Genomic DNA, 21,952 nt, shown 5'->3' with positions numbered 1-21,952 from the left:
TCACGAAAAACAAACAAAAACAACACTTGAAAAGCGATATTTTGAGCAGGTTGACGTGAGTATAATGCGACATGATTGCTACACATTTGTCTGGAACTTAGAACTAGGTAGGTAGAGGCGACATGTTCTGATCTGGTCAGGTTGTCACTGGCTCTATCGGCAGCAAATAGAAGTTCGATACAAGGTGGGTGAGATGCACACAATGTCATGTCACGACACTGCTTCCCAATGACTAAATAACATACGTTATTCTCTATATTAAAGCTACATTCCTACAAACACGGAAACACTACATTTTTTCCTTATACACGTACCTAGCGTACAGAGTGTGACAAAATGACTTATAAAAACAATACTTTCATTTCCAGACATAATTGTTACGCGATAAGGCGAAGCTTAATGCTAAATCACTATTTTGATTAATCTTTATAACGAATTGGTGTACATCATGAATACCAAAAAATATGCTTTAGATAAATTGAAGGTTTTACTATCGTTTAGCTTGAGTAAAATACAAACAAACAAATGAATTACTCAATAAAAAATATAAATGTAAACTACTAAAAAAAACATTTTTTCAAAAGAAATGTGTGAACGCGTTAAGGAAACAATTTTTAAAAATATAGTATTATAGCGAAGATTATCTGTGACAGTTTCACTTGATTAACTTTTTTGCTTTCTTATAAAATTATTTACAAAATAAATAAAAACCAGTTTTGTGCTTGAAATCGAACGTTTCTAGACTCCGTTTGTCAAGCGATTTGAATGCCTATTACCTACAATATAAGGTATACCAAGAATTTACACATTTTTGGCTTGTAGCTTCCTCATAAGTGCAATTTAATAATCGTTATTAGGTTTTGGGCTATTATTCCGTGTTGATGCCTTGTGCGTCATCTGCCATGATTTTTATGTAAACGTGCTTTTAGCCTTTTTAGAATATTTATTACATACTTACATAATTTTTCTTTCAATATGCTTAAGGCACAGCGTTCCCAATTTCTATTTTTATTATTATTAAACACATCGTAAGTAAGTACATAATTTGTTTTCTTCAATAAACCTACATTTTTGTACGAGTTGAGCAGGTTGTGTCGACCCAATGTCGACCGGTTGTTTCGCTTCGAGGAACTAGAACTTGTATTTTTACAATTAGATGTGCATAAATTCTTACATAAACAATCGTATGTGACTACTTGAAAACACAGATAAATTATCCGTATGTAGGTACTAGTATATTATATCGACACATTATTGCGTAATAAAAAACATTAAAGCGATGCACTACGTCGTGTAATATTTTAAATTGAGCCGCTATCAATAACAACCCTTACGTAGATAGCGATAATGTTTAAATTCCCGCTTAACACCATCCGCCTGTTTTGATTTATGCAAGACAAAAACATGGCCAAAAAGTGCCTTTTATTTTATTTTGTGGACGTTCAGGCATAAATATTTAATTTTTTTTTGATCATTTTATAAATAACTTTATTTGCCACATTATAAAATAAATTCATAACCGAAAATGGGTTCGTAAGTAGGAGATTTTGAACTTTAAAGCAGTTTTCATAGGCCTTATACGTTATTTTTTTCTGGGCTTATAAAAAGTCTTATCTAAGAAATACTCGATTATTTCAAAGGCCAAGATGTATTCTACTCGCAGTATTTAATTAAAGCATCTGAAACATTTCTAGGCGACCAAATTTTCAAACCAAAAACACATGATTTTGCATTACTACGTATGGCATCGCCTTAATTTAGCTTTTGTGCGGGGTTCTAATAGAATGATATGTTTTTATGAACAACATTGTTTGATAAAATTCATCTCAACCACTTTGCTAGCGATACCTTTGAAATTATCCATCAAACTTTTTAAAATGAACGACATTTCAACCATATTTATCCAAAGTTTCAGTTCAAATAATTTCAAAGTTATCACTAACATTATTTACAATAGTTACTAATAAAACACGTAGATGTCGTTCCAGCCTAATTATAGCCTTACCACAGAAATATTATTATCATCTGATTTATTTACTACGAAGTAATGCAAAATCATGTGTGTTTTAGTTTGAAATTTTAATATCTTAGAAATGTTTAAGATGCTTTAATTAAATACTTCGAGTAGAACACATCTTGGCCTTTAAAATTTTTTAGTGTTTTTTTATAATTTCAGAAAAAAATAAAGTATCAGGCCATAAAATCAAAACCTCCTAGTGTAGATCACAAGGCCGGGACACTCATTCAACGCAGCCTCCTAACTTTTACGGGATTATGCAAATAAAAATGTTTTATTGTTTTTTATTTCAATTTATTCATATTTACTAAAACGTCTTATTTTTTTAGTTAATTTAAAAATATAAATAAAAATACATATTTTGGAGATTCCTATAGAAGTTAGAAGGCTGGTTTTATTCAGTGTCTCGGCCTTGTGATCTAGGAGGTTTTGATAAAATCCCCTACTTACGAACCTATTTTTGGTTAAGGTTTTATTATATGATTTGGCAAATTAGGAAAATTATAATAAAATTTTTAAATATTTGTGCCTGACACACGACAAAACAGGCGGCTGGTGTTAAGCGGTAATTTAAGGCACCTTAATAAGCGTTCAAAGTTGGTACGAATGTTACAGGGAGCGCGCCAATATATTAAAAAAAAACGATAATTATTAAGTGAAAATGGTGAAAATATTTCATAAAACACGTTAATTACTAGGTGACGTGTGTATTATATAGGTGCGTGTATGTAATGTGTGTGTGTGTATAAATGCGCATTGAACAGTTTAAATTATTGACATGATGCAACGTTTGAATTTGGGCAGTGACTCCGAAAAAATGTCAATGATGGAGTTGTGCTATACAATGCTCGGCTAATTGGCGAATTAGATGGTACATTTGTTTTATAATTAAGCGTGTGGAATAGCACTGTATGTCGTGTACGTCTCAAGCGCGCTCTACACTCGCGGCGCGAACGGCCGCGAATGCCGCGAAACGCGAGTGTGGATCTTGTTCACGCCTTCGCAATCTTCGCATTCGCGCTTCGCGCCATTCCCCGATTTTTGTCGGATTTTTGGCCCGCGACAAAGGGTTTGCGGTTTAAAGTCGCGAACAAGACTGGAGCTTTGCGAGTGTGGATGGACACAATTCACGCGCGGATCGCGGCGTATATTCACGGCGTGAATTCACGGCGCGACTTCGCGCGCGATTGTAGAGCCAGCTTTAAAGGTACGTTAAAATTAATAAGGGGCAGAAGTTCGGTACAGTGGATGTTATTGCTTTAAATTCTGTGTATAAATATTGAGTCAGCTACTGCTCGTCTTTGCTGCAAAGTTTCAAATTGATTCCCACTTCCATGATTCCACTTCATTGATTCATTGATTCAATCAATAAAACAAAATTGAAATTCAGACATTTGTACTTTAAAATAAAGCAAAAAATTCTCGACAAATGCTTTATTTTAAAGATACACTGAGAATTTTTTAATGCCTATAACATATCAAATAACGGAACAAAACTTGTTTTTAATAATTTTCGGAGCTTACTTTGTGAAATGTTTCCTATCGAGGGAATTTCATGTAATTAATTTATTTTTTGAAACTTAAAGAGTTAACGAGAAACTTTTTATAAATATCCTAAAACGGGAAACCTTAGTTGTACAGTCTAAAGCTTCCTTCCATATAATGTAATGTATCTTTTCAAAATAAATAATAAATAGAAAAAATCGGTAGAAATAGGGTATGCGGGGTCTTAAACCTTATCGCCATCTGCATAAGGATTATTATTGTTAGTGGCCTGATTCCAAATGTTACACGACGTGGTGCATTGCCTTAAGCATTACGCAGTAATATTTCACATTACTTACCATCTTACCCATGCACCAACAACCGATATGTCAAAATAAAACGTTTCTCAAAAAGTATATAATTTTTTATTTACCAAAAATATTTACAAAAACATGGTCACGCTACACACGCATTACAAACTATTCATTAGTTATTTATTTAAAATTTAAACCGTAAGTAACTTTAGTTTAGTACCATCTTCTGAATTCAGTGGATCATCATCACGTGGTGTACATTATATTATTTACACGTTTCATTTTTAAAACACAATTACTAATTTATTTATTTAAAAAAAATAGGCAGATAATATTTTGGCACTTCAAATTCAGTTATTTTATACTGGGTAGGTACTAAGAATAATAAATTGTCTTAATTTATTTTTCTTACAATATAATTTTTAAGTAATATTATTTATTTATTAAAAATATTTAATAGTAGGTAACTTGTAAGTATTAACCATTAGAATAACACGGTGACATTTTATAAAAATTTCCAGAATTTTTATGTTATTTTAAATTAAAAAGTAAGACGAATGTAAAAAATGAGTATTTAATTTTCCGTAAATAACATTTTTTTAATGCTTTTATATAATATAACATGGCGACATTTTATAAAAAGTTCCAGAATTTTTATGTTATTTTAAATTAAAAAGTAAGGCGAATGTAAAAAGGAGTATTTAATTTTCCGTAAATAACATTTTAAAAATTACATCTGCTAATTAAAAACTAAAAATTCTTATTTACATTGGAAGTTCACTTGGGATTTTGTTGAGATTACAAGAAACTAAAAAATATAGGCTAACATTCTATGGGAGTATTTATCTATCCTCTCGACAAGCTGTCACAATCACTATCCATAGGATAACGTAAATTTTCGATTTAAGATTTCTTATTTATTTATAAAGTCCGAGTTTACTATTCCGTACTCGAACTTATAAATAATTTCTATATATCGGATAATTTTGCTGAGTTTTCTACCTTTTTGAGTATTTATTTATTAAGGCGATGCTATAAGTAGTCATTCAAAATCATGTGTTTTTGGTTTGAAAATTTGGTCGCCTAGAAATGTTTCAGATGCTTTAATTAAATACTGCGAGTAAAATACATCTTGGCCTTTGAAATAATCGAGTATTTTTTAAATAAGTATTTTTATAAGCCCAGAAAAAAATAATGTAAAGGCCTATGAAAACTGCTTTAAAGTTCAAAATCTCCTACTTACGAACCCATTTTCGGTTATAATTTTATTGTATAACGTGGCAAATTAAGTTATTTATAAAATGATCGGAACAAAATTAAATATTTATGCCTGAACATCCACAAAATAAAATAAAAGGCACTTTTGGCCATGTTTTTTCTTGCATAAATCAAAACAGGAGGATGGTGTTAAGCGGGAATTTAAACCTTATCGCCATCTATGTAAGGGTTGTTATTGATAGGGGCTCAATTCAAAATATTACACGACGTAGTGCATCGCCTTAAGATTTCTTATTTATTTATAAAGTCCGAGTTTACCATTCCGTACTCGAACTTGTGAATAATTTTTATATATCGGATAATTTAGCGGAGTTTTCTACCTATTTTGAGTATTTATTTATTAAAATGAATAGTTATCGAGAAGATGGTGAAATACTCACTATTATTTAATTACAATATATTTACAATTTAAATCCTTAAAAATATTGAAAATAGTGTAAATTGTAATTTTGTGAAAAAAGAGAAAATTAGTTTATTTGCACCGCTGTTCCGTTCGAAATTTTTAAAACAACACAAATATTTTTTCATCTATACATTTACCATATTATTTAATTAATACCATTCCTCAAAATATTAATATAGAAACATATGAAACTGCTGACTGCAGTTGAAAGCCAATGAAGCCACCTAGATTTCACGGTTTATTTCATATTTTTAGGTTCTATAAATTTGGCACATTATGGCGAGCGATCGGTCAAACGATTTTACAAACTTGGCATAATATGCCAAAATCGCTCGAGTCTATACTTTCGTCTAAATTTTTATTATGAGGATTGCAAGCAAGTACCTAATATAAAAAATGATATATTTTTTAATACTAATGGTAATTTTAATATAACAAATTGGACTTCAAAAGTTATGTACAATATGATTAAAAAATAATATTGGCACCCCTAATGTTCAGGGTTGCATAAAAGTCAGAAGATGTTGGAAAAATAATATAACAAGACTTACTTAATACAATATGTGTATTTTAAATTATGTACAACTGACCAAACTTAAGTAAATACTATGCATTCTAATAAAATTATAAAAAGTGACCAATACCACAGAACAAAAATTTCTAGAAGTGTGATCTCTGTCGAAACTGATGTCAGTTTTCATAAAACCTTCCAACTCTTAGTAGGTACACGTCAATGAAATCATTTATCTCTAAGTTGAAATTTCGATATCCACTTGAGTGATTTGCGGCATACTATGCCAAGTTTGCAAAACGTCTTGAGTGATTTGCAGTCTCTTGCAGAATTCGCGCATTTACGATTTTTAATATTTTTTTATCCTAAAAATATAGTTGAATTCATTGGCCATGTAGCACTATAATCAGTTTATATGTCTCTGTTTTAAAATAGAGTTGTATAATTCTTTTTTGAATAAGGGAGAGAATTTTACAAATCGAACGCTAATCACTCAACTCATATTCCTAACGTTATTAGTTATTGACACGAGCACTCGAGTGAATACTTAGAAGTAAGGTAAGATTTACCTTACTCGCCAGGAACACTGCAATTTGCATATTTGAAAGAATTTTAATTAGTTGGTAACGAACATTATTGTCACAGTAAAATTATATATCAGCTTATTTTATTTTTATAATAATATGTAAGATATTCTTAGCAGTATAAAAATCACAAAAAAATAAAAATAAATTACACATCTATGTCATATATCTAAAAAATTCTATTTTAATAACATTTTACGAAAAATAAATGAGTTTTTTTAATAAAAAATATATTTACAGAGTAGGCACAAAAAATACAACGAACATAAGGCACATAGGAATGCGAGCAATATAAATTATTAAACATGGTAAAATTTAAACATTTTTCTTTGTTGTACTTATATTTAGGAATAAATATTATTTATATAGTGGAGGTCTGTCAATATGGCAAAAATTAGAACAGTCTCTTAATTGAAGTGCTATATGATGAAATAGTATTATCTGATAATTAATTCTTGACTTAGAATCGCAGTGATAATCTATCTACAGCGTAGAAGTCTCTGAGTGGGGTTTGTTTTTTATACAAATCTACATTTTTTTTTGAGATGTATGAAATTTTGCAGACTTGATTTTCAAAAATAGGGGAAGATCACTGTTTATGTGAGAAATCGAAAGACTATCCCCAACCTCCATTCCCACCCCTTGAAGCAGAATAAAGCCGTGTAATTCAGCTAGTGTACAATAAAAAAATCATACCAACATAATATACTTAAATTTAAATTCACAAATTCAACAATAAAAAGATGATTTAAAAAAACATATGACGAGATGTTTTTTGTTGTGACTTATCTAAAAATGGCTACAAACTGCCTGGGGAATAGCTTAGGTACGTGAACAATAATGTCACTCTCAATTAGCTGGGTCTTGAATAGTATTTACGCGAGCTGTTTTGCACATAATCCTCAATTACATTCTTAAGAGGAAGCTACAAGCCAAAAATGTGTATATTCTTGGTATACCTTATATTGTAGGTGATAGGCATTAAAATCGCTTGCCAAACGGAGTCTAGAAACGTGCGTTGTCAAGCACAAAACTGGTTTTTATTTATTTTGTAAATAATTTTATAAGAAAGCAAAAAAGTTAATCAAGTGAAACGGTCACAGATAATCTTAGCTATAATACTGTATTTTTTAAAGTTGTTTTTTACGGGTTCACATATTTCTATTGAAAAAATAATTTTTTTAGTAGTTTAAATTTATATTTTTTATCGAGTAATTTATTTTTTTATTTGTATTCAACTCAAGCGAAACGATAGAAAAACCTTCAATTTATCTAAATCATATTTTTTGGTATTCATAATGCACACCAATTCGTTATAAAGATTAATCAAAATAGTGATTTAGCATTAAGCTTAGCCTTAAATATTTTGCATCAAGTCCAGTAAATTATTGATTATTGATAATAACTAACACAATATTAAGTATGTATGTGATGATAAAATAATGAAACACAATATATTACATTTTAACAAACGTCTCTACAAAGGCAATAATATTTGGGCAAGTTTTCAAAATTTACAACACGTTTTAAACTATTTTAATATAGAACTCTTTTCTGAAAATTTCGAACGCGCCCGCGCCTTACGAATATTTCAGAAAAGAGTTTTTCAATTCAAAAAAGGGGGAAGCGTCACATATGTTTGGTTTTGGTTGGACTCCATTTTAATCGTCCCGTCCTTGTTGGAAATCTGGATAACGTTCCCGTGATGCCTGACAGGAGAACCTGTACAATCTCCGTTCATCATAGACGTGTCGCTCTCATACTTATCTGGACTCATATGGGACTGATATTTTCCAACTGGTGAAAGATTTGACACGTATTTATCTTCTCCTAGTCCACAGGAAACGTATTTATCTCCACCCATTTGTTCAACGTATTTGTCATCTAAATGTGAGTATGGATCAATTTTTCCTGCCTCGTCACTTGATAAAGAGTTGACATTGCTGCTGCCGAGGTGGGTAGGCGAATGAGAAACCATCACAGGGTAATCACGAACGCCTAGTGGAGGAGGGCTGTTATTAACGATGTATTCTGAAAAGTTGTGTCCACGCATGGGAGCCGCAAACATCTGAGACTCGTGGCTGTTAAGCATTGTGGTGTACGAAGAATACGGTCCAGAAGACGAAGTGTTGAAGCCTGGGTAAGGGCTTCCACTTGGAGACATGAGATTGACGTGGGAGGAGATCTCGTAGGGGGACTGGTAGGACCAGCTGTCAATGGGGGCGGTGGTGTTCATCACGGGGTTCTGAGGGAAGCCTCCAAGGTTGGAGTTGAGGTTGGTGAAGCTGTTGGAGAGGGTGGTGGAGCTGGGAGAGTTGGAGCCGATGTAACCGGTCTTGCGCGGTGGTTCGCGCTTGCGCCACTTGGCTCGCCGGTTTTGGAACCACACCTGAAAAGTTAAGAAGATTATTAGAAAACTGAAATTGGGAGATAAAAATACGGGAAATGATAGAAACGTGTAAATAAGACCTTCGATTGAATCAGAGAAACCAGTTTTTTTTAATTAAAGACAGCTACATTTATTTAAAAACTACTCTAGATCAGTATTTGGAAATGTAAACAAGAGCATCAATATACTATAAATTTAAAAGGAATTATAACGATGATCAAAAGTCGCCTCTGTTGGATCTAACCATCCCTTTAGGGGAGAACATTGGAAATGCCTTCCATAAATATGTGAATGGAAACTAATGCCGCCATTGACTTAGTACATTTTAGTTTTACCCCTTTTCTTACGCACTCTCTCTCACACACTTGTCTGACATAGTATATCGCCAGCCCATTTGAATTGATGATGAAATACAGACTTTTGTATCAAGAAACACGAGAAATTTCTTATGTTCTATATGGACTCGATGAAAGTTATGCGTTTGGTGTGTCTACCTAAAAGAGGGGGACTGTTGTGCATAGATATGGTCTGTCAAACAAGGTTATGCGCCTGATGGTTGATGCGCAGAAACGCATTTTGGTATAGGCAGGGTCAATCGGAAAATGCACGCATTCCAAATAACCTGCTCAGTACATGAACGGTCAAACACATACGTTTGACAAGCTCTAAGATTTGCAGCAGTGTCGGTTCATGGTCCATCTCCCTTGTTTCTAGTGTCTGTGGGAGGGTGGTTAAAATGCTTGTGAATATCTGCTGAATGAGCAGTGTTAGTATTGTCACCAACCTGAACTCTAGATTCGCTGAGGTTCAGCTTAAGGGCTAACTCCTCCCGTGCGAAGACATCCGGGTAGGGCGCCCTCTCGAAGGCTCGCTCCAACTCTTCCAATTGGTAGGCCGTGAAGGTAGTCCTGAAACAACACAAAAATCACATTCAATTTCTGCCTTTTATTCAATTCAATTTATTATTTTGAAAACAATACAAAAATTATTTTGAAAACATTAAAATACTTTCATTTGTAAAGAAGAATTAATACATCATTTTTATTATACCTAGCGATTATTTAAACATTGTAGATACAAAATATGACAGTCAATATATGAATAGTAAATTGTATATATTAGTCCTCCTCACAAGGATGACCTGTGCTGAGGCGGACTAAAGTTATTCATTTATGTTTTATTTGTTTTTTATGTCGGTTTTAATGTTTTTTCAGAGTTTTTTCATAAATCCCTTTCAGCCAGATTTTCATTCTTCATTTGTCATCATTAAAAAAAATTATTCGCTTTATTTCTAGGGGAAGGATGTTGTGGATTTTTGTTGCAAAATAAACAATTTTTTTTTTGTCCGAATGTGGTTTTATGACCTGGAATATATTTTATGTCATCAAAACAATTGAACATTTCAATGGAAGGCGTTCTTATGGGTACTATAAGTATGGTCTTCATGATTCCTTTTTGAATTGTGTTCAGGTTGTGCATATACTTAGATACAGCAGATCCCCATCCTATAATTCCATATTCAATACGAGAATGACATAAAGCGTAATAGATTTTTTTTATGTCCTTTTTATTTATCACATTTCTTAGATTTTTAAAGAAACATATAAGTTTTTGATACCTTTGATATGTAGGTCCCATTTAAGATTTTCATCAATTACTACCCTGTGATATTTTATGCTTTGTGATTTTTCTATAATTGGGTATTGACATAGAACATTATTTCTATGGCATTCGTGTGATTTTGGTTCAGTTACCGGTTGGCCCCTTGAGTTCATTGAAAATATCATATATTTAGTTTTAATTATATTAATATAAGATATATATATATCCGAATTTATGCTGTTCAATGGCAAGATTGCTCCTTCCACTATTATTTACTAGCTGGCGTTCCCGGCGTTGTCCGGACCTTATTTTACTTTAAGGGGTGGGAAAAGGAAGATGGAAATAGTTTTTCTAAATCTCACTACGGGGACCTTCCTCTTGATTTGAAGGTTATGTGTGTACAAGTGTTATTATGTCTTGTGAGGTCGATATTTGTTCCTGGCCATATAAATTTCCTGTTCTAAGGAACCAAATGCTCGTGAAAATGCTAATGAACTATTCTATAAAAATAAATAAAAACATGTTTTTTTATTAAAACTATTGAACTATTTACTAAGGTTTTACTGAGTGTGTCAGTTGGTAAATGTGTATAATTTTTGGCGACAATTTTCAACAGTTTTTCAGACTCTCCTCTACTCAAGCAAATCAATTTAGTTTTTACTAGCTGACGTGTGCCCAGCGTTGTTAATGATTTGGAGTAAAGTTTAGAGGTTGTGAATTCTATGATAAATATTCTATAAATATAACATGCATGTTTTATATACAGGGTTTTCCAATAAGAGGTGTTATTTTGATATTCAATCGGAAAAGATCAATGGTTTCGTTGCTTTTGTGGCATGTAGCGCCGTCTTGTTGAAAGTAAACGTTGTCCAGATCAATATCATCCAATTCCGGCCATAAAAAATCATTAATCGTCTCTCGATAGCGCAATCCATTCACCGTAACTGTTGCTCCAGCCTCATTTTCTAAAAAGTAAGGTCCAATGACTCCGCCGGACCATAAACCGCACCAAACAGTCTAATAGTAACTCTTGGGTTTTCTGAGCCCCAGATGCGACAATTTTGCTTGTTGACGAAGCCACTGAGGTGGAAATGGGCCTCATCACTCAAGATGATTTGCATTTGATTCACTCAAGTGAATTTTAATAATTTCAATGCGTTGTTGAAGCGTGTATCCATTTTTATTAATGGCGTAATACTTGTCAAATGTCAAAAGTAACATCTACCGAAATAGCGGGCTATTCAAAATAACACCTCTTATTGGAAAACCCTCAATGTACCTATATATAAACCTTCCGGAAGAAATTTTCTAAATGATAGTGGAGTAGATAAAACTTTACCAAAACTCGTTGCATCTCTTAGAAGAACTAAGCACACAACAGACAAACGCGGATAACGACGTTTTTATGCTATTTATAAATTAGAGATTGGACCGATGTAGGTCATTTTGCATGTTTTAATATTTAATGCTGTGTGGATTTAAAAAAAAAATCATTTTACACTAATGATTTCAGAAAACAAAACCGTGTTTACATCAGTTTTCAGATATTTGTGAGTTTATTGTAATAACACTGTGATGTATGGTAATAAGGTTGAGTATTTAATCGATAGATGGCGCTAGTCATAAAGCTTACGCAAGACTCCGCCAGATGTCGCTACAGTGTAACAGGTACTTGTGAGATTATATTGTCAGAGAGCAAGCTCCTCGGGAGCCAGAGAATTACCTACCCTCGGGTAATGAACAGTGTAGTTTAATCCAAACCAATTATTGTAAGGTAAATAAACACAATTATAATAAGAACCTTTTACTAATTTCAAAGAGTTCCCAACACAGAAGTCTGCATAGTAGAGGCAGATATAACAAACACCAACTGCATTTGAAACTTAACCAGTGTTTTAACATATTATCTGATCTATAGTGGCTATCACGAAGATATTAATATTATGATGCGTATCTAAAGCGTGGCGATTGCATGAGATGATAGTGTTGAAATGGTTTATTAAAGCGTGTTTTGGGGGTTCCCCAGAATGTCATATGTTGCAAATAAACAGCGCTTCTCAATATTCTCGTGAAATATAAGTTGGTAGCACACAAAAAAGGACGGGTTGTTTCAGAGAATTTGAACAATTTTTCTAATTTCAAAGTTAATTTACAAGTTCTGTGTAAGATTTTTTTCAAGTTTTATTATTATTTCAGCTCTGAAAAGCAACTAGCCTATAATGATATAACAACTGAACTTGAGTAGGACTTTCACAGAACCCGGAAATGAACGTTGAAATTTGATGAATTATTCAAATTCTGTGAAACAAGTCATCCTTAGGCGTAAACAATGCATTATATTAAACATTTATTAATTTTAAACATGATAACATAATTTGATTTAAAACTTTACTTTATGGTGTGGACCTTACGGGGTGCTTTAGCAGTGATGAGTAATATACAATAATAATTTAGTAATTAGTACAGCGCAGTTTTTTGTGACAAATCACCCCAAAAGAATGCGTCATATACATAATTTACACAAAACCTACTTTTAACCGTTTGAGTGCCAAAAAAATTCATACAGTTGCTTGTAAAATGCCACCAAAAAAACATTTTTTTTATAAAACTATATATTTTTGTAAAACCCCATAAATTCTTTGAATTTTCAAGGATTTCGATGATTTTTTCGGTGTTTTATTAAAGAATATTGGTTTAGAATCACGCGGAGGAGGATCCCGAAGTCCAGGCGTTTCGAAAAAATGAGAATTTTACGTACAGACGTACGCGCAAATCAGAACACGACTGACGCAATCGACGGAAATCGACGATTGGCACCCAAACGGTTAATACCGTATACGTAGCATGCTTCAACAATAATTTTGTTATTAAAAAGGAGTCCCAACCGTCTAGAGCCAGTGAGACTATGACACCCCCAATAGAGGTACGTTGTGCGACTGAAGGGTCCAGGGAGGGGAACTAAATGTGGAAGAGGAAGATGGGGTAGTACATTACTATTCAAATGTAGAGTTATATCCCAGTTTTCAAGTAGTTTGTGGGCTACGCTAGGTTTGTATAGACTGGTTTGTGATTTAATTCTAATACCTATTTTCTGTAACAAAAAATTGCCCCTTTAATAACGCCTGCTCGCGTCCCCTTTAGAGTTATATCCCAGTTTTCAAGTAGTTTGTGGGCTACGCTAGGTTTGTATAGACTGGTTTGTGATTTAATTCTAATACCTATTTTCCATGTTATTTTCTGTAACAAAAAATTGCCCCTTTAATAACGCCTGCTCGCGTCCCCTTTAGAGTTACATCCCAGTTTTCAAGTAGTTTGTGGGCTACGCTAGGTTTGTATAGACTGGTTTGTGATTTAATTCTAATACCTATTTTCCGTAACAAAAAATTGCCCCTTAAATAACGCCTGCTCGCGTCCCCTTTAGAGTTATATCCCAGTTTTCAAGTAGTTTGTGGGCTACGCTAGGTTTGTATAGACTGGTTTGTGATTTAATTCTAATACCTATTTTCCATATTATTTCCTGTTACAAAAAATTGCCCCTTTAATAATGCCTGCTCGCGTCCCCTTTAGAGTTACATCCCAGTTTTTAAGTAGTTTGTGGGCTACGCTAGGTTTGTATAGACTGGTTTGTGATTTAATTCTAATACCTTTTCCCATGTTCTAACCTAACCTTACCTAAAATACCTAGTCACCAAACATGTTTGAGTAATTTCAAGCACAGTTTCAAATCTGAATGGTTTAAAGGGCGGTCACCAAACATGGCTAAGATCTTTTCAAGCAATATTTCGGTTTGGCATTACTGAGGAATTGGGCAATACTCTGAAACGTACCTCAAATATACTTATTTATTTATTTAAATTAAGTGTGAAATAAACCAATTTTAATTAATAAAGTTTACTTGCCCAACTCCTTTCATACATTCATGAGGATAGCAGGAGTCATTTCAAAATGATACGAATATTTTTTTATTCATAAATTTCGGAGTACCTGCCTATGTACCTACAGTAATTATTATTGTACTAACGCACGACACGTGGAAATCTGACAGTCTGATTACTTGGTAAATCAGTTTCAATTTTTTAAATTATAAATATGACATTAATAAAGTTCTGTTAAAAATATTATATATCCAACAGGTAGGTTCTTGGTTTATCGTTCACACAATCAGTTCCAATCATGAAAATGACACATAAATTCAAAGCAAAATTTCAGTTAATCGAACCAGGTTTCACGCAGAGTTACAACATAAAGAGACAAATTTTATTTAACTAAAAAAATTAAATAAAAATATTATCAAAAATTGAGGAGTTGTTCACGGCACGCGCGAAGGGTGGCAGTCCTAATAAGGGGTAGCTTGCATCTAATTTCACGCTCGATCTACCCCGACACATTCCAGCACATGTTGCACACCGGGGCACCCACCCTACCCCTATCCGTCACTGAATTGTTTCATTCAGTTTTTGCATAATATTAAGTTGATATCGTTTTATTAGTCATCACTGCTTTTGTAAACAGTATAAGGTAGGTTTTACCAAACTCATACTTTTGGCGGGGTATGTAAAAACCTACCCGGAGAAAACTTATTCACATATTATATTGCAAATATATTAAGAATTTCTTCAAATTATCCGAAATACGGATTATCCTAATAAACTTTCAGTAAAACACGAATGTGTTATCCCGATGTCAGAACACGTGTTCATAAAAATTCTAATATTTTCGCATTTCGTCGATGTATATTATCAGGACAAATTTAGGTTCATGAACACGTGTTCCGATATATTTATACAGGGTGTCCGGAAACTCGTAGTACAAGCGGGAAACTGGTGAATCTACATCACATTTGGAGTCGATTTTGTAGTACATTTTTTTTTTATTTGAGCTTTCGTTATCGAGTAAATCGAGTTTGAAGTTGATTTTTTTTTTTTTTTTTTTTTTTTTTTTTAATCAAATTCTTATAAATTATTACTGAAGATCAAAGTACCCAACTAATTAAAACTATTTGAAAGTAAAACAAATGAAGAAACTCGGATTTGAAGCATTATTTTGAAATCACCCTTCATTTAACCCGGTGTAATCATAAAATATTTCTGCTCTGCAGGGTTAAAACATCTGTTATTCAACCCTAAACACCAGAAAAAACTTTAACCCTAAAATAGCCAAAAAATATTTTTTTTTGGTTTTTTTTTTTTTTTTTTTGAAAATGCTCAAATCAAAAAACTTTATGTTTTTTTGGGTTCCCCATGTGGTGTAGATTCTCCAGTTTCCCGCTTGTACTACGAGTTTCCGGACACCGTGTATATTGGTATGTATTAAAAGTTTAACAATCCCGTTTTTAACCTGATTTCAATAAATCAGCAATACTCATTTTGTTCCGTGTATTTGACGTTTTCTAAATAAAAATATAAGTTCTTGATGACATGCGATATATTTTTCTAATTTTGGAATTATATGGTTTCCTGTACTACGTAATTTCAAAATCTCATCAAATTTGATGATTGATTGAAATGCGATCAGCTCTCAAGCAAAGGGATCATGTTGTTATGCTTGTCATTGTTCAAAAGCTGAAACGCACCGAGAATCAATGTTTGAAATATTTTTTAATTGCAAAGAATAAAATTCTAATTTCAATTGAAAATAAATATTCCAAAGGAATACACCTACAACCACGTATTTTTTATCATTTCTAATTACCAAAAAAAAACGGTGTATAAATCTATTTTGACTTAAATTATAAGAATTTGCTCTTAAAATTCTAGTATTTTGTATACGTATTAATCTACTTTCTCAGGCTGATAACAATCGTCAACAAAAACTTAAACATTACAACAAAACCAATTTTATCTTAAAACACCAATCTTTCCCCAAACTTTGCACAAAATAACGTGTAATCCACATTGAAAAGATTTTTAAAATCCAAAACTTTGTAGGCACTATCGTAAAACACAGGTTCAAAGTTAACGCAATAGACGGCTTTTGTTGAAATTCTCTCACCTCACAGCGGGGGTTGCCCTCGTAAAAATACAATAATAATAATAACTACCAACAACAATAAACATAAGTAGTTTTGTTCCCCTCTGTTGATGAAAGTAAGTACCCTTATGGGTGGGAATATGGTCTAATAAAGATCAGTGTTGCTATCGTCCCATCTCGATGTTATCTAAATCAGACGATATGGGGCTAATGAGGCATACGGGTAATTTTTGTGACGATATGGCAACCCCAGCTTTTGTAATGTTATTTGGTGATTAACTAGTAGTTAGTTATGAGCAGAGTTTAGACCGATGTTTCTAATTTTCTCTTTTTAAATATTTAAGTTTTAATGTATAAAATTTTAAGTAGGTATCTACCTACTTAAATACCTACCTACTTTTTTATGAATTTGTCCAAGGAAACGTCACAATTTAAATCATTATTATTTTTTTAAGTAACTTTCTTTGGGCAGGTAGGTACGATAATATTGATTACTTATTCTGATTTGACAGCTCGTAGTAGAACCCACGCTCATGCGAACTCTGGCGGGATAAAAAAGTAGTATCGAACACGGCCACCATCTCTGGCACGGTCGCATGTCTTTTTGCACGGCTGCTTCATGATTCTTTCTTTATTTTAGGTTATTGGTCTCTTCTTAAATAAACATATTTTAACAAACCTACCTCCATTGAACAAAAACAAGATGATGTTTCACATTCTATGGTACCTACCTACTATTATCTATTATAAAGCTTGGTGAATTAATTTTTTTCGCCGCACTTTATCAATGAATAACACAAATAAAATAAAATTATGAGGGTATGGGGGGGCGCGTGTCGACATATGCTCCCCTTTGTCGGGAGTTGGGGTAGGTACCTACCCGCCCTCTATTAGCGGGTGGACACTTAAAAAATAAATTGGTGGGTATTTAGTTAGGTACCTAGCTGCCGACGATGAATCAAACTTTTTTTTACATGTGGCGACATTTGCGCCGATATGGAACGATGAGGGTTATGAATTTATTGCCTATCTGACCAGCAATGGTTGCCAAGGAATTCAGTTGTCGTGCTTTAGCCAAGTTGTTATTCGTTACAATCAATTAGGTAGGATTATAGTTAAATATACCTACATGAGGTCACATTTTTAGGCTTTCACATTTTATATACATGTGTAAAAATGATTGTTTCTTTGTTTACCTACAGACTATAGATTCCTAAACTATTGGACCGTTTTCACTGCAAACTTTAAAGTTTGTTCTTATTAGTGCCAGGAGTATTTATAATGGTTTGAATGGTAGTAGTAGTCGGGGACGCCCGAGGAATAGGTACTTATCGCAATATCTCGCTATAGATTTTTGATTCGTCTACTGGGGTTTTGATGCCCATGGAATAGTAGGTAGGTAATCGATAAATTATATTAACTTCTTTACTTATCTAAGAAATTTCAAACAATTTCGGACCTCATAATAGTATTTATCTAGATTTCAAAATAGTACTCATTTTTTCTTATCGTCCAAATTTTCACTTTGTCTGTTTTACACGGAGAAAACTTAGGTACAGATATAAAATGTTTTTAATTTAGAATCTCTTCAAATTACTTGTAATCCGGTTAAAAACGGGATTGCAGGTCCTTAACGAATACATTGATTTCGGAACACGTGATCATAACAATTCTAATATTTTCGCATTTTGTCATTCTTTATTATCAACACAAATGCAGGTGAATGAACACGTGTTCTGACATATTACGAATTTACTATAAGCTTGTAAGGAAACGACCTGCAATCCCATTTGTAACCGGATTTTAATAAATCAATAGCAATACTCATTTTTCTCCCTATAAAGACTTGTTAGTATAATTTATTTCATTGATGTTTTCTTTATATATGCTAAATTAACTAAATACAATATCTAATTAGACTAAATACAATTTTTTTTAAGTACAAGACGCATCAAGACAGGAAACCCCAGTAAGGAAGACTGTGAAGAACTGTGACAATATTATTATATTACCCTTTATACTTTGGTACATCACACGGAGAAAAGTGAGTATGGCTGATTTATTGAAATCCATTCCATTTCTTGATAAAATATTAGTCCATTCAAAACATATCGCTGCTCAGGTGTACTTCTCCTGATAAATATAATGACGAAATGCGACAATATCAGTATTTTTATGAACACGTGTTCCGCCTCCCTCCTAACATATTCGCGTTTTACTGATACTTTGTTAAGAAATCTGTCAATTCAATCGTTAAAGGCAGTCCCGTTTTTAATAGGAATACGAGTAATTTGACCAGATTTCTAATAAATTGTCAATATTTTATATCAGTACCTAAGTATTCTTCGTACACGTACAAACTATGGCGCAGAAACTAACAAACAAATACCATTTGTTGATAACTTTGCCTAGTACAGGGTTTTCCAATAAGAGGTGTTATTTTGAATAGCACGCTATTTCGGTAGATGTTACTTTTGAAGTTGTCATTTTTGACATTTGACAAGTAGAAACTACGCCATTAATAAAAATGGAACGATACACGCTTCAACAACGCATTGAAATTATTAAAATTCACTTGAGTAAATCAAATGCAAATCATTTTGAGTGATGAGGCCCATTTCCACCTCGGTGGCTTCGTCAACAAGCAAAATTGTCGCATCTGGGGCTCGGAAAACCCAAGAGTTATTGTTGAAAAGCCTCTTTATTCTCAACGTGTGACTGTTTGGTGCGGTTTATGGTCCGGCGGAGTCATTGGACCTTACTTTTTCGAAAATGAGACTGGAGCAACAGTTACGGTGAATGGATTGCGCTATCGAGAGACGATTGATGATTTTTTTATGGCCGAAATTGGATGGTATTAATTTGGACAACGTTTACTTTCAACAGGACGGCGCTAAGTGCCACACAAGCAACGAAACCATTGATCTTTTACGATTGAATATCAAAATAACACCTCTTATTGGAAAACCCTGTAGTATCTATCAGTATTAGTAATTCTTCTCAGGGGCGAAAAAATAATACATAAAAATTATAACCATGGGTTTTATTTTGCATTTAAAATATGAAAAAAAAACAGTTGGTTTTTTGTCTTGTTATCATCGATAGATTAATGATTTCCAAAACCCGCTGACAACAAAATACGTTACGATTTGACATGCTTCTGTCGTGAAATAAATTCTATACGCACAACATTCCCAACATTTGACGGCATCCGTTATCGAGGGGTAAAGCTCTCGACTACCAAGCTAGAGGTCACGGGTTCAAATCCCGGCGTGCTCATGTACCTAAATGTTAGTTAATTGCATAATTAATAAAAAAATATTATATACCTAGTATATTTGCGGCACGTTCCAGACTGGAAGATACTATCAGTATCGCCCTGGTTTAACCACCATTCAGAATTGAAACGTTGCTTTGGCCATGTTTGGAGTACTAGCCAGGTACTTCCCCACCTTCCTCTTCCCCATCTCCTTCCCTTCCCCACTACCTTGAGCCTCACAACATATCCCAATTTGAGATGCAATAGTCTCACTGCTTCAGACGGTTGAGCGCAGTTGAGACTTTTCTTAAGTCTTACAAAATTATTCAATGTAGAAATACTTAGGTACCTACTTAGATTTTGACTATGAAAATAATAAATTTTCAAATAGGTTGTAACAATTGATGTAAATAATATTAATAAACTCGCTTCTAGGTAGGTACAAGAGGAACATCTTTTTTAAAGTCAATAAATAATTCATAAACCTGAGGAAAATTTAATAAATAAATCTGTTATATTTTGCAGTAAGGATGATTGATAGGTAATTAACGCTCTTTGAAGAGCGAACGTGTAAATGTATTTTTGCACACCGACGGTGTTTCAAACTGGTTCGTGCTCTCGAACTAGCCGAAGTCCTCTCTTACCCCGCAGTAGATACAGTACACCACTACACAAGCAAGAATCTCTACAAAATGATTTATTTGTAGGTACCTACAGACTTATAAGAAAGTAGATATTCGTTTTAGTATAAGTTTTTAAAGTAATTTTTCAATAACTGTCAGTGCGTGACGTTTATTTGACAGAAGTTATTTGTTTTAGAAACACATACATCTATCATACTTCTGTCGTGGTTAGGTTAGGTAAATGTGTACATATTATAGGTACCTAGTATTAATACATAAATCACTAAGTTCTAAAATACAAAACTTCATAAAAAATAACTTGATTAGTTAACAGAAATAAAACAAAGTAAAGTAACTACCTACCTAGAAAGGTAGGGAATATCATAGAAAGTGAACTTCAAATAAATAGGTACCTATTTTATCTTATTTATTGTCAATCCAAAAGTCAGATTTTCTAACAATCTGAAATTTTTCTTTAACCCGAAATTGAAATTGTAATTTAAATTATTTATAGTAAATAGGTACCTTGTCTTCTTCTTTTTGACTCCGTTATTGTCCCCTTTCTTCTTGGATTCCGACTTCTTGGAAGTTGTCATTGGGATGCCGTCCCCGCTGCTGACTACCACAGGCTGCAGCATAATGCCTTCATCAGCCTTTCTCTTCACGGAGCCATTTCCATTTGGACTATCCAGGTTAGGGTTATGGAAGATGACGTTCAGATCGTGTCCGTGCATCGAGTTTTGAAGAGACCCGTGACACTGGGAATCAGACATCTTCCCATGGGGCGGACTTCCACTCATCGGGGAAACTCCAAGCATCATGTCTTGATGATGTTGCTGCATCCCCAACATGACCTGGATGGAGTGCATACTTCCAGGGTTCCTGTCAGAATGATGGTTCTTTCCTCCAAGCATTGCTCCACCATTGGCAGTTTGAAGAGCCGCCAAACTCTGTCCAGGAAAATCTTGGAATATTTGATCGTCGAATCCATTTGATTCCATCTTGAAAACACGCAGAATCTTGCTTATATTTAGTTCGCCAATGCGTCGCTTAACAAGATGACTTCTTGATGATTTTTCCGAATCCACAAAATCTGTTCGTAATTCAAATTCAAAATTGTATTTTGATTGCTTGTTCAGGTACCTACTTAATCTAGTTCATTCAATATTGTTGGAAAATCAAACTTTGTTCAGCTGATTCTGATTGTCCAGAATCCACAAAATCTGTTCGTAATTCAAATTCAAAATATTATCCTTTGATCAGGTAATCTCATTCATTTAAGATTGTTCGAATATCGAACGTTGTTCAGCACAATTTGATTATACCGAATCAAATTCGTGTTTTAATTGCTTGTTTAGATTAGTTCACTGGTTAGTTCATGTTCACTGTTGATTGTCCTCAAATTAATCGTAGATCAGTTGATTCGATAATTGAAACAGATCAATGTGACCTAATCATCGGTAATTGGACGCGACGTCACACGAATAGATGAACAACCCCGCGATTGAAATAATAAA

General features: G+C 33.4%; 1 protein-coding gene across 1 annotated transcript; it reads right to left on the bottom strand.

Moving 5' to 3' along the window:
- Positions 1-3,959: 3,959 nt before the first annotated feature.
- On the bottom strand, positions 3,960-21,690 carry repo (homeobox domain-containing protein reversed polarity). The gene is made up of 3 exons (XM_089647125.1): positions 20,961-21,690; positions 9,766-9,889; positions 3,960-8,981 (listed from the first exon to the last, which is right to left on the bottom strand). Exons 1-3 carry the CDS (start codon positions 21,434-21,436, stop codon positions 8,199-8,201), a joined length of 1,383 nt encoding a protein of 460 aa, XP_089503251.1. The 5' UTR covers positions 21,437-21,690; the 3' UTR covers positions 3,960-8,198.
- Between the last annotated feature and the right edge of the window lie 262 nt (positions 21,691-21,952).

This window comes from Hesperophylax consimilis, chromosome 26 (genome assembly GCF_061612785.1).
Source record: "Hesperophylax consimilis isolate HC1 chromosome 26, BYU_Hcon_1.0, whole genome shotgun sequence".
Lineage (NCBI taxonomy): Eukaryota > Metazoa > Arthropoda > Insecta > Trichoptera > Limnephilidae > Hesperophylax > Hesperophylax consimilis.
The sequence above is the reverse complement of the archived record's forward strand: the minus strand, read 5'-3'. Positions and strand labels throughout refer to the sequence as shown.